General features: G+C 38.1%; 1 protein-coding gene across 5 annotated transcripts in view; it reads right to left on the bottom strand.

Annotated features, from left to right (window-relative positions):
* Positions 1 to 13825, bottom strand: part of CD28 (CD28 molecule) — a 77166-nt gene that overhangs the window by 19894 nt on the left and 43447 nt on the right. For 2 of the 5 annotated variants that reach the window (XR_005985065.1, XM_041737558.1), the window contains exon 1: positions 10425 to 10737. The exons of the other annotated variants lie outside the window; for them this stretch is intronic. Coding sequence is in view for 1 of the 2 variants with exons in the window: in XM_041737558.1 (XP_041593492.1) it covers positions 10425 to 10479 (55 nt within the window). In the remaining variant the exon portion in view is untranslated. Of the gene's footprint in view, positions 1 to 10424; positions 10738 to 13825 lie in introns of those variants that run through there. 5 annotated transcript variants of the gene reach the window in all.

Here is a 13825-nt window from a genome sequence, read left to right as displayed (position 1 = left end):
AGTCATATAAAAGAGGCCTTGTTTCCAGACAAGATTATCTGGAGGTTTTTATGCAGACAGACTGGTCTTTAGCTGGGCCATAAGTCAGACTAAGATGAAGGAAATAACTTTTAATATAAAGATTTATTGGGGACCAACAGAGCATTCCATTTACACAAAGAGGAAATAGGTAAAGATGCCTGATACCAATAAAAGAGAGCTTTTAATGCCAAGAAAGGCACATAGATTTTACTAGAAAGGCAACAGGAGACTTTAAAGACACCTGAATTGAGAATAGGGTGATAAGTGCCCCTTTGGGAAAGTTAGCACAGTAGCGCAGAGGGCACTAGCTGGAGAGAGGGTAGTACGGAGACAGTGACCAATCGGGAGGCTGTTGCAATAGCTTTGATGTGAGCTCACAGGGCCTGAGGTGCAGAAGGGGCAGCTGGGATGGAAAGAACAGACAAGGAATGGTGTTTGGTTGTGCTCACTGGAGGTGAACAAGAATAAAAAATAACAGAGTTTGTGGGCTGCATGAGGGTGAAAGTAGAAGAGAAGCACTGTTGGCAAAATTAGGTTAAGTGAAGAGAGGAAATTTGTTTGGAAAAAAGCTGTTGGGTTCAGTTTTAAATATCCTAGGCTTGAGGGATGAGTAAAACATCCTGCAGGAAAGCTCCAAGAGTTAGATGTGTTGGACTTGAGCTCAAAAAAGTCAGATATGTATATCAGGATGTCCTCTCTATTAGGATGACAGTTAATATTAAACATGCTGAAAGCCATTTCCTGCATCATCTATCCCTAATGCTCAGAGACACTGCCCAGCAATGCAGGGTATAAATGCTCCAGGACTGAAACTTCCTAAACAAAGCAATGTAAATGGATGTGATGTGACCCAGCCTCTACAATTCAGAGGTCTACAGTTGTCCTCTCAGCTCCTGTACTAGAAGAATACTCTAAAAGGCCAACAAAGCAGAGTACCTGAACTCACATAGAAGCTGCCAAACCATTCCCAAATATCCAATTTTATTACCCTAAAAGGGTACCTGTAGTCCAAATAGTAAGTAACCAGAGCTTTATATTCTTCTACATAAACAATATGACAATAATTCAATCTTACATCTCCAAAGAGCCTCCGCGGGGCCACCTTGGCACATACAGAATCTTCTAGCCTAACGTCATGACCTAAAAGTTTGAAAAATAATTACTATGTGGAAGCTTAATATTACATAGGAAGGTGGAGGAGAAAGAGCAAAGGCCAAGTCCTGCCACAATTTCTAAGCATCTTCGTACCTAACATCATAGTTTGCAATCTCTCCGAGCAATTTCAGAGATGGCTGCTTGGCAGTTCTTTGTATTTTCTCTCTCAGATCATAAGAGCATCCACCAAGGAGTGGAGTGGTTGAGTTGTCATGTTAAAACCGATAAAAGCTAGCATTTTTATTCCACATAAGGAGCATTTTTAAACCAGAAACAGATCTGAGATATCTTCAAGTCCAATCCCCTCATGTATTAGACAAGGAAATGAAGGCCTAGAAAAGTTTTGTCACAGATCAACAGACTAAAACTCCTAGTCATATCCCCCCAACCTTGAGAAATCAGTGGCTTTAGCTTTTAAGTTTGAAAAAAAGAGGGCAAGGGGTAGAATAACAGACATGGCCTCTCTAAAGCCAAGGGCAAGTACTACATTCTTGATTGAAAAAACACAGGGAGATACTGTTTGCAAATATTTGTTACATAGCTACCATGTACAAGAAATGGTGAACACTATAGGTGATAGAAGTTCCCAACTGTCTTCATTTTACCTAGCAATTTCCTCTCTTTCTCTATTTTGTTCCCCTCTACTTTTTCTTGACCTTTTGAAGTCTTATCTTCCTTCCCCACCATTCTAAGCTCAAAAGTCCCAACTGGCCTCCTTTTAGTCAAAATCAATAGCCTTCCCAAGCCACTGTTCACTTCTTCTCTTATACAGTTAATACTACTAAGCACTCTCTGTGAAATTCTTTCCTCCTTTGGCTTTAGTGATGTTCTATCGAGCCTCTTTCCTCCTTTTATCTCTCCAAACACATTCTCTGTTTCTTTCACTGGTTCATCACCCTCTTTGGCTGACTCCTAACCAGAGCAGTTTTCCAGATTCAGTTCAGCTCTCTGCTTTTCTACAGTTATACTCTCTCCTTTCCACTAGTCATCCATTCCCATGATACCAGTTTTACTCCAAAGATGAGGATTCCTAGATATTTTCTTCTTATCCTGCTCCTATAGCTTCAGGTTTGTGCTGGACATCTTTCTGCCATTTCAAAGCTTTACTCAAACTCATTGCACCTAAAAGTAAACACTATTTTACTCCAAAACTCAGTTGTACAACATCTTGATTTCAGGTGGTCATACCACCATTCCTCTATTAAGCCAAAAGCCTTGGCATCACTCTTGATCCCTCCCTCTCTTTCAAAGCCTGGCACAGAGGTGCCTGGGTGGCTCAGTGGTTGAGCATCTGTCTTTGGCTCAGGTCATGATCCTGGAGTCCTGGGATCGAGTCCCACATCAGGCTCCCCACAGGGAGCTGCTTCTCCCTCTGCCTGTCTCTGCCTTTCTCTGTGTGTCTCTCATGAATAAATAAATAAAATCCTTTAAAAAAAAAAAAAAAGCCTGGTGCAAAATCCTGGAATTTCTACTTTTCAAACTTTCTCCAGAAATGTCACTTCTTTCTCTTCCCACACTTTCTACCCAAATTCTTATCTCCTACCCCTCTTCCTGGCAAAGTGGCAGAGTGTTATAACATGATTTCCTTTGCCACTAGTCTCCACATATTCTAGACCATCCTGCTTCCAGAAACTTCCAGCTGCATCACAATGCCTTGAAAATGAAGTCTGAACTTGTGGTATCAGTATTCAGTCCTTGGTTTGACCTGTTTCTACCCTATATTTCCACACCTCCACACATTCAGTCCTGGCCAAGAATACAGAACAGTATTCCTGGTGTAATTTCTTTATTTTATTGATTTTCCCTCCTGAGGTAACGGAGTTGGTAAGAATATGAACCCTGGAGCAAGTGTATGGATTTACTCACTTACTAGCTATGTGATCACAAGCAAGTTGCTCTATTTGTTCCACGCTTCAGGTTTCCTCATCTTACAGATAAGCTAATAATAGTAACTGTTTCATAAGATTTCAGGGAAGAATAAATGATTTAATATAGGGAAAGCTAGGTGGAACAGTACCCGGTACATTATAAGTGCAAAATAAGTATTAGCTAGCAATTATTATTAATAACATCATCTATTCAAATCATACCTAGCTTTAATGTCCAGTTCAATTCCAAACTCTCCATAAATCATTACTATTGTATATTAATCTTAGTAGAATGTTTGTTATGCTTCCCCATTTTAGTACTAACTCATTCATTTCCTTCTTCAACAAACATTTGTTGAACACCTTTAATGCTTCCAGCACTGTGCCAAGAAGTTATGATGATTAAGACATGATCCTGCCTACAAGGAGCTCATAGTCGGGGGGGGGGGGGGTTGGTGAAAAGATGCATCAATGCACAATAAAAATGTTGGGAACCCTGAGAAGGAAAGAAGTCCTTCACTTTGCTATTTAGGGTTTCAGAAAAGGCTTCTTCAAGTGAGAGGTGTAGGGGACATTTCTGATTACAAGAATAATGCATGCAAAGTCATTAAGGCATGAAACAGTAGGAGAAGTAGCCAAGAGTTAGTTATCTGTTTCCAGCTGCTATATCCTGTCATGTATAATCTTCTCAACTGGATCATATAGTCTGTGAAAGCAGAGAGAACTTGGTTAATTATTCAAGCAGTACTTTTGTGCTAAGTCTTTATACTTCTTTTCCTTTTTTTATGTTCCTTGGACTCCAATAGAAATTAAAATATAACTGAGGTTTTAATAAATATTTGCTATATTGAATTACACTCCCATTGGAACTCCTTTTGCAAGTCTATAATAAAGGCTGAATACCCAGGGAGAACTTCCTCAAAAGAGGTGAATCTTACACTATGGTCATAAAGTGAAAGATGAGTAAAGCTGTAATTTTGAGTTTGAGAATCTTATATTAGGATGTAAGAGAAGATTGATTGGCCAAGCAAGAAGGGTACAACCTTAGATCATCCAAAAAAATGCTGGGAAACATTGCAAAACCTCTTTCTAACAGCATCTTCTAGGAGCCATCAACACAACCTCCATTTCAATAGCTTGAGAGATATCTGAATTCTTACCCATCTCTAAATGTCTGTGGCTGAATTCACCAGTTCTGTGGATGCTGCCGCTTATAACTGTTTGCCATAAAATAAATTATTATGAACAGAGAATCATCAACAATGATGCTAAATTGAAAGAAAAAATTTCTAGAAAGATTTCACAATTCTCATATTTACTTCATTGAAGCTCCAACTGGGTTTTTGTATCATTCATAGAACCTAGACTAGCACCTAGAAGATGCTAATAAACACCTATTGAATGAGCACACAAATGAAGACCTGCCTTGCTAAAGTGTAAGAAAAAAGAGGCACTTTACAGAAGAGGAATCTAGTACTTTAGAGAACAGTTACCTTGTGATCCCCTTTTGGTCTCCCTGGGAGCTTCAGTAAAAGGAAACATTCTCACCCAGTTTCTATGGAACAGAGTCTGTGGATCAGAAGTGGAACCTTCTGGACCCAATATTCCTAAAGATGGTCTTAAATTATGTAGACTTATTATTAGTAGTGTTCAATATCAAAGAAAGTCATCAGGTTACATGGAAGCTGCAGACACAGCACAGTGATATTGACTCTTAATCATCTGTCAAGTATCCCTAAGCAATGAAAAGTACAACCCTCCACTTCTCAGCAAGTAAAAAAAAAAGAAAAGAAAAGAAAAGAAAAAAAAGAAAATCAAACACTCACCTACATTCCTAACAAGGGAATCTATGTTACTTTTACAATGTAAGATATGTCAATAATGCAGATTCTCGTGTGAATGAGTGGGTGATGAACAGGAGTTCCTGCCGTAACCAATGCATTACTTGGTGAATTGTGAGCCACAAAGTTCACTTAGACACTGCAAAAAAGGGACCCCGATTAGATCAGAGGTCAGAGTGAACTATGAGTGGGTGACATTTATGACACCATCAGGAACCATTAACAGAGTTACCTTGGTAGCCAGAGTCCCACAGATAATGAAGATGATGACAAATGAAAAAGATGACGGTAATGGTGATGCAGAGATAAAGTTGCAGCTCAAAGTTAAATAAGAAATTCTCCACCACAGTGCAGGTTTTCATCCAGCACTGAAAACAGAAACACACGTAACCCGTATGGTAACACATAGATTCAGTCAAGATGCCTATGACCTTAATGTTGAAATACTAAGGCCAAAGTAGTTTCCACTCTCTTTTTCACATCCGCTAACAAGTGACCAAGTAGCCCTTGACCCCACCCAAGGCTCCTCTCTTCTGATGTTCAGAGTCATCAAAATGAGAGTGACAAGCAAAAAGTTAGACACCTACTTTGCGACCACTTCTCCATGGGGCCTGTGTTACCTTCCCCTCAGCTTCAGGGACCCATTCTTATGTAACAACTCTCAGTCTGAAAGCTCTGGGTACCATTTTTTGATGACAAAGCCATGTCAAGGCCAAAAGAGGCAAGGAGTCACTATAAAAGAGACAGATTGCTTAACGCAGTTTCGAAAACCAGAGACCCCTTCAGCAAGTCACAAAACCACCCAGATGTCATTTTTTCCAAAGGTTCAGCTAAACCACCTACTGAGAAGAACAGTACCAGCCTCTGTGAAGTTCCATAAGTAGCAAATTTCTTGAAGAAAAAGGCAAGCAAAAATTTAACTGAGATGAAAGGGAAAAATGAAAAATTTTATCCTTTTCAGTGACCTGCTGCAAAATAACTGTGCTTTGAAAGATTGCCTGCCCTCTGATTTGTAGACAAGAAAGTTTGCGATCGTGTCTCCTTATTGATGCCTATACTAGTTAATAAAGAGCTATTGTTTGGGAGATGATAAACCACAAATGGAATTTTCTTCTAGGATATCAGTGGCATAAAATTTTTCATTTTGTAAATGTCAGCACACTACATACAGGAAATGCTTGGAGGAAAATATCCACACATGATAAAAGCTGAATGGTACTCATGTGGCATTTGTCTACTCATGAAAATAGAAGAGAGCAAGATCCACACCCCTCACCCATAAAAAAGGTTTCAATGGGAGAGCTTCAGAGTTACAATCATGGATTCATTTCTCTTCCTAGTTTGTGAAAATGACTCATTTTATTTCTTGGTATTGATATATTGATATTGACTTTACAGTCCTTGTTGTAGAAGTCCTTTCTGGATAGTTGCCTTAAAAAATAAAAAGTAATATCCTATCTTAGGCAAAGTCTATATATTTGAAATGGCTCATCAGATTTACTTGAGATGACAAAACACCCAGTCAATTTTTTAACAGCCAAAAAAACAGGCTACAGTGCAGTGAATGTCATGCAGTTTTGGCAATCTGATGATTATATTGCCTTTTCGATGCTTATGTCTCTCTCTTACTTTTCTATGTCCAGCCTCAGAGCAATACTTCCCTGTAAGAGGTCAATTACTTGTCTCTGTGAACAACTACCTCAAAGGGGTCATTTGCTGAACTAAAAATGAAATCTTTACCTTGCTTTGCCGATGATTTTTTCTTAAATACCAACCATCTTCCTGCCTTTCTGCCTTTGCCAGAAAAAGAAGCTCCAAGGGAAATGCAGAAGCATTGGAGAAATCAATCACATTCAAACTGGCCATTCTGACAGTTTATTTGCTGAGGTTTGAGAGAAATGAAACGAAATCCTCTTTTGGAAAAATAAGTGGCATTGTCCTGATTTTTATCTTCATACGGGATGATTAACCTTGCTGAAAAATAACCAATATTGGCTGAAAAATCTACAAACATTGCCATCTATTATATCCACACTCCTTCTATCATCAATCACAAATTGGTTCCCTTTCAAAAAACTACAGTTCTGAGCTGGACTCATATTTGAAAATCCAACAATATCCTCTCAATTGTGGATCTCAATTGCACAATGACCCAAATCTCATATAAAACATGTAACTTTAGTAAAGGAATTGTCTAAGTTAAGGTTTCCTCATGCTTCTTAAATTATACTTCTTTATATTAGCCATAAAGATCTTTATACAGCATCATGAAAATCATGAAATATCAGGTTAGGTTGAACCTCCATAGAATAACCATTTTGAGCCATGCTGTGAGCTAGTGAATTAGAATTTTTAAATTAGTGGGAAAAAGGACTGCTCTTCCTAAACACACACACACACACACACACCCCTCAACACAGACATATCAGAAATCTCTCTAATGCTCTAATGCTAGGGAAGACAATTACACTATGACCAGAGAATTTCCTTCTCCATAATTTCTTTTGGAGGTCGAATACAGAGACACAAATAGCACACGGCAGTTTTTGCACCATTGATGAAAACGGATCATGCATTTTTGTATGCTGTAGTCATTTTATCTCATCAGCTTTCTTACGGAGAGAATTGCCTTCTCTACCCCTTGCCTACTTCATTAGATGGCCACTCAGCATCAAATCTTGAAAATTATTATGGGAATAAGTTGGCATTTGTAATATATATGCACCTCAAAATAGAAAATAAAGGTTCCACGTGTGTGTATGCTTAACAGGGTTTTTAGCTACCCCCCTTTCAATAAATGTTCTAAAGGAAAAATATAAAGCTTTGTGTCTTACAAAAAAAATTTTCAAAAGAGATTCAATGAGTTGATGGATGACAGATGGACGTCCACAGAACACATCAGGAAAGTATTTTGTGTACAAATACTTAAATGGTTGCTGTGAGAATGAGGCTTCTCTTTCCTTTCTATCTATTCAGTCTATCCTTTCCTTTACTGTGTAAACAATTAAGAAATTTTAAATATGTTTAAAAATAAGTTTAAAATCAAAACCACCATAAGATACCACCTTATACCAGTCAGAATGGCTAAAATTAACAAGATAGGAAACAACAAAGGTTGGCAAGGACGTGGAGAAAGGGGAGCCCTATTAAATTGTTGGTGGGAATACAAGCTGGTGCAGCCTATCTAGAAGACAGTATGGAGGTTCCTCAAGAAGTTAAAATAGAGCTACCCTATGACCCAGCAATTACACTACTAAGTATTTACCCCAGAGATACAGATGTAGTGATCCAAAGGGGCACATTCATAACAGTAACATGCACAACAGAGAAATGGATAAAGAAGATGGTGTACATATATATATGTATGTAACATATATAATATATTTTACATATATATAATGTATATGTAATATTATTCAGCCATCAGAAAGGATGAATACTTACCATTTACATCAACGTGGATGGAACTGGAGGGTATTATGCTGAGTGAAACAAGTCAATCAGAGAAAGACAATTATCATATGGTTTCACTCATATGTGGAATATAAGAAACAGCAGAGGATCACAGGGGAAAGGAGGGAAAACTGAATGGGACGAAATTAGAGAGGGAGAAAAAACATGAGAAACTCTTAACTATAGGAAACAAACTGACAGTTGCTGGAGGCGCAGTGGAGGAGAAGGTATGGGGTAATTGGGTGATGGGTATTAAGGAGGATATGTGGTGTGATGAGCAATGAGTGTTAATGCAACTGATGAATTCTTGAACACTACATCTGAAACTATGTACTGTATGTTGGCTAATTTAATTTAAATGAAAAAATGTATAAATTGTAAAGATCCCTTAAAAACAGTTTAAAGGGGATCCCTGGGTGGCGCAGCGGTTTGGCGCCTGCCTTTGGCCCAGGGCGCGATCCTGGAGACCCAGGATCGATTCCCACATCAGGCTCCCGGTGCATGGAGCCTGCTTCTCCCTCTGCCTGTGTCTCTGCCTCTCTCTCTCTCTGTCTCTGTGACTATCGTAGATAAATAAAAAAAAAAAAAAAAAAAAAAAAAACAGTTTAAAGACTTTCTTAAAATAAATTTTAAAGATTATTTTAAAATATATTTGGTAGCTCTAAATACTTGGCACCAGATACTGGGACATAACCTAGCTCATAACCAGTTTATGTCTTTCATTGTATGGGCACTTTTTTAAATACACACAGTTTGTAAATGGCTCCCTGGCACAGAAGGCAACAAAATAGATGGGTGCATATGTAACTATTTCACTTGTGCAGGTTGGGAAATTATACCCTTTGGAGCACATGCACATGATGTCAAGAACAGCAAATAATGCAGTCTCCACACCCACCAAAATAAATGAGAAAGAAAATTGAAGATTCTGGCTTTTCAATGTATCTTCAAGAGGAAAATAATTATTCTTATTTATGTCCACATTATTAGATAATATAATCTTATATGCACACAATCTTATATTATCTTATAATATTATGATATGCTCATTACTCAGTACAAAGCTTGAGCCAAGTGAGACACTTTTCTAACTCTGAGAACAAGTAGAACAAACACCTGTCTCCAGCCCACCAAAGCAACAAGCTCTTTCTGTTTGGAATTGTGATTTTTCCAAAGATTGTTTAACCCTGGATATATCTAGAGCTATAAAATTATAAGCCACATCATGTTAGATAGAAGAGTGTAATGGTCAAGAGCATAGGCTAAAGAGTCAGATTAAGGTGGTTCAGACTCTGACTCCAATAACTAATATCTGTATATCCTTGGACAAATTAACATTCCTATCCCTTGGTCTTTTCATCTGAAATCGAGTTCCATTATAATAGTGTTAGGAGTATCATCCTCCTCATCATCATTGGAAACATAAGGGAATTTTAATCTAAGATAACAGATTTCAGCCAATTGTGAAAGAAACTAATTTATTGACATTTATATTGTGCAGCCTTCTGTGATGACTCCGAAATTTATTTTGATACATTCAGTTCAATTCGAGTAGACATCATAACTACAACTAACATTCATCTTGCAAGCCAAGCTCTGATTGTGCTAAGCATTTCATGCAGATTATTTCATTTTATCTCCACAATGACCTTGAGATGAGGTTATTATCATCCCCAATTTATAGAAAAGAAAACTGGAGCTTAAAAAGTTTACATACTAGTCTAAGCTTAGCTAGTAAGAAATGGATCCGTGATATGAATCTTGGCAGTCTAAATCCACAGCTTTCAGAAGCAAGCTGCTTGTAGCAGTTGTTTTAAATTTTCTTAAAAAGTATGATTTTGATACCGTCCTGGGGCAGTGTCAATTAATAGCTAAATAAAACTTATTTAATTCCGAAGACTGTTTGCTAAAATATTATACTGTAGACTGAGACCAGTGAGTGTCTAAATAGCAGGCTGCCATGTTAGAGCAAAACTACATTTCAAATGTCCAAATTTCATAAGTCGTCCGAAATTTAAGATGAGCCAAGCCAACCAAAGACTTTGAAAGAAAAACTTAGAGGAGAAAGGAAATCAAAATTGTTTACCTGTTACTTGAATCGAGGGGAAGAAGTTGAGGGCCAGAAGCAGCCTGAGGATCATTGTGCTAACGGTGGTCCAGGGCTCCAGCCCCCTCCTCCCTGAGGAGCCCAAAGTGTGAGGGGAGCTGAGGATGCACCTGCCAAAGCCTAAGTGTCTCCGTCAACCACGGCCACCCCCAACTTATTTCCCTCAGGGCACATGATCAAGGGACTCAAACCACAAGGCATCATGACTGCAACATTTCACACAGGATATTACATTGTTTTGATGACTTTAGACTTTTCCTCTTCTTTTAAAGACAAGCTTTTCTTGTCACTGAAAAAGAATGTCAGTTACTCTATGAAGGGCTCATGAGAATTATTCTCCATACACACATAGCAGAGCTATGACAATAAGTGCTTAAAATTCAGTAGGAATTTAAGGGCAGACAAACAAGTATTCTAAAGGAGGAAGAAAGCTAATCACAGAAGAGAGACTTTCAAAGCACCTGGAGAAACTGTCAAAAAGACAACAAGAATTACATTGAGGATTTGGGAAACATCCACGTCAGTGTTGAGAGGAGTTATTAATATTAGGAATTCAACTTTTGTGTTAGACATAGGTAGCCCTGTGGAGCATTTAGCAGCACACACTGCTTGGCTTCTACTGAGCCTCCCTCAACTCACTTCCAGGAACTTGGCAAGTGCCAACCCAGTGAGCATCTGGAGAGGGTTCCCTAAGCAAAGGGAGGGTCTAGAAACATCACAAGAAACCATTCAAGGTTAAGTAAGAGGCATGAACCTAGGTTCCATAGCAGGCTCCCCAAAGCCAGCAACCACACCTCTGCAACTCTCTTCTGCAGGCCAGGCCTCCTGCACGTAGAGTCATCCCACTGGTGGGGCCAACAGGGCCAAACTTGCTCTCCTCATCCGGCATCTGGGTCAAGATCTTATATTCAACAGCTTTCTCAAAACCTTTCTAGTAATTTTTTTCTACTTTCCTGATAATCTAAGCTTTTATTACTAGCTTAACTTGGGTATTAGGTGTGTTTTTAAGATAACTTGTATGGTTTTTTTATTCTGTTAAAATAAGATGGATTTCACATAGAAAATTTGTTAAAAGATATATTTTACCTTTTTAAATGATAAAAATAATAATTAAAAAAGAAAAAAAAAAACTTGGGCAGCCTTTAGCACTGCCTTCAGCCCAGGGCCTGATCCTGGAGACCCGGGATCGAGTCCCACATCAGGCTCCCTGCATGGAGCCTGCTTCTCCTTCTGCCTGTGTCTCTGCCTCTCTCTCTCTCTCTCTCTCTCTCTCTCTCTCTGTCTCTCATGAATAAACAAATAAAAACTTTAAAAAAAAAACTTGCCCAAAATCTTACCACCCTCATATAAATACTGTTAATATTCTGGCCCATTGCCTTCCATATGTTTTTTCTATCAAGATTTTTACATATTTAATATCATGTTGTATTTATATTTTTCAACAGATATATACTGTTCTCTGTTATACCTTAAACATTTTCCCATGACATTTAAGTATTCTTCGCATACATCATTTTTAATTGATGTGTAATATTCACTCCATCCTCTAATTATGTCATAAACTGTTTAACAATCCCTTATTGTTGTTACCAATTTCTTGACTATTTTTAAATGCTACCGTGAACATCTCTGATGATCTAGCTATAAGCATAAGAAGTCTTCACATCTCTTCCTCCTCAGCTGATAAATGACAGATCAAAAGTATTTTGTCTGCTGACAGACTCTGTTTGTTCCCATTTCAATTTTCTCACAAACAGATCTTGATGATCCTTTTGTACTAATCTATGTCTCTGCCCTTTGGAGCACTCTCCTTGGAAAAGTTTCACCTACACTTCTGACTTAAAGGTAAATGGTAAAGTCATGTTCCCAGTTCTGGGGAAGATTCACTTCTAGATTTGACCCAGTATTCCTGGCTCTGACTCTCTATATCTTACCCAAGGCCTGATGTCTTACCAGGGACAACTTACAGAAGGCAAGATGCCCTTCTCTAAAAGGTAATCCTTATTCTGAAGCCACCAGACTATCCAGATCTAGAATCTGAGGCTCTCAAACTCATTACAGAGATTAAGAATACATACAATAGAAACAAAAACTCCCTAAACTTTCGTATGATTGATAACAAAGGCTAAGGCATGAGTTAATAACAATCTTTAAGTATATTAAGGACAATTGTATAGCACCTAGCTAATATTATAACTATGGTAGTACTTAATAGAATCAAATTATGTGGAAAGAAACCATGCAATTTTCTGATCTCCTTTATTTTGCAGAGGAAGAAGCTGAGGCCCAGAGAGGTTAGATGACTTATACAAACTCACAAAACAATAATTAAGTGTACTTGATTTCACTACTTGACCAACCTTATTTGGTTTTCATTCTTTAGAATAAAAAGAAATACCAACTTTGACTTCTTTTTTTTTTTAACACATAACCCACTAAAGAAGTAAATAATCTCATTAGAATCCTTTCACATAAAAAAAAAAATAGAATCCTTTCACATTTCCTCTTGAAATTCAATAACATTCACATATACTAAGAAAAAAATGATAGAGATAAAATAAGGGACCTCATTTCAGTAGAGAAATAAAGTATTGAGACCCTACTATATTTGCCGTAATAATAGCAAGCACTAATATACCAAGCACTTATATGTCTGATTTCATTTAATACAACCTTGGAAGATGCTATTATTATCCCCATTACATGGATGAGAAGGCTAACCCTGAAAGAGAGTTGGGATTGTCAGGAAGTGTGCAGCTGGGATTAGAACCTAAATCTTTTGGGATACCTGGGGGGCTCAGTCAGTTAAGTGTCAACTCTTGATTTCAGCTCTGGTCACGAGATCGAGCCTCGCATGGGGCTCTGCCCTGAGTGTGGAGCCTGCTTAAGGTACTCTTTCCCCCATCCTTCTACCCACCCCCCACTTTCTCTCTCTCTCTCTCTCTCTCAAAAAAAACAAACCAAAAAAACCCTAGATCTTTCAAACTTGAACTGCTATTCCCTAATCACAGCACTTTTCTGACTCCCTACTTTCAATCCTCCCCAGGATTGTAAATTGCTTCAGGACAAAAGAATAGGGAATGTGCATTACCTTTCTGTTGCAATACCTATTTAACAAGAAGTCTTATTAGAACCTGTGTGACTGGAGTATGGAGAGGAAAAAAGCTAGAGGCCCAAGATGGCACAACAGAGGAGATATAAATCAAACTGCATTTCATAAAACTGCACCTGTACATTTCTGAAGAAATTCCAGATTGCTTAAATCCACACAGTCTTGAAATGCAAGCACATATGCATCGTGATGAAACAAATGACCTTAATCAATCAACAAGTATGATGAAGGCCCAACTACATGGCTTGTCAGAAAAAAAAAAAAACAT

The sequence above is a fragment of the Vulpes lagopus genome, chromosome 22, assembly GCF_018345385.1.
Source record: "Vulpes lagopus strain Blue_001 chromosome 22, ASM1834538v1, whole genome shotgun sequence".
In the NCBI taxonomy this organism is placed as follows: domain Eukaryota; kingdom Metazoa; phylum Chordata; class Mammalia; order Carnivora; family Canidae; genus Vulpes; species Vulpes lagopus.
The sequence above is the reverse complement of the archived record's forward strand: the minus strand, read 5'-3'. Positions and strand labels throughout refer to the sequence as shown.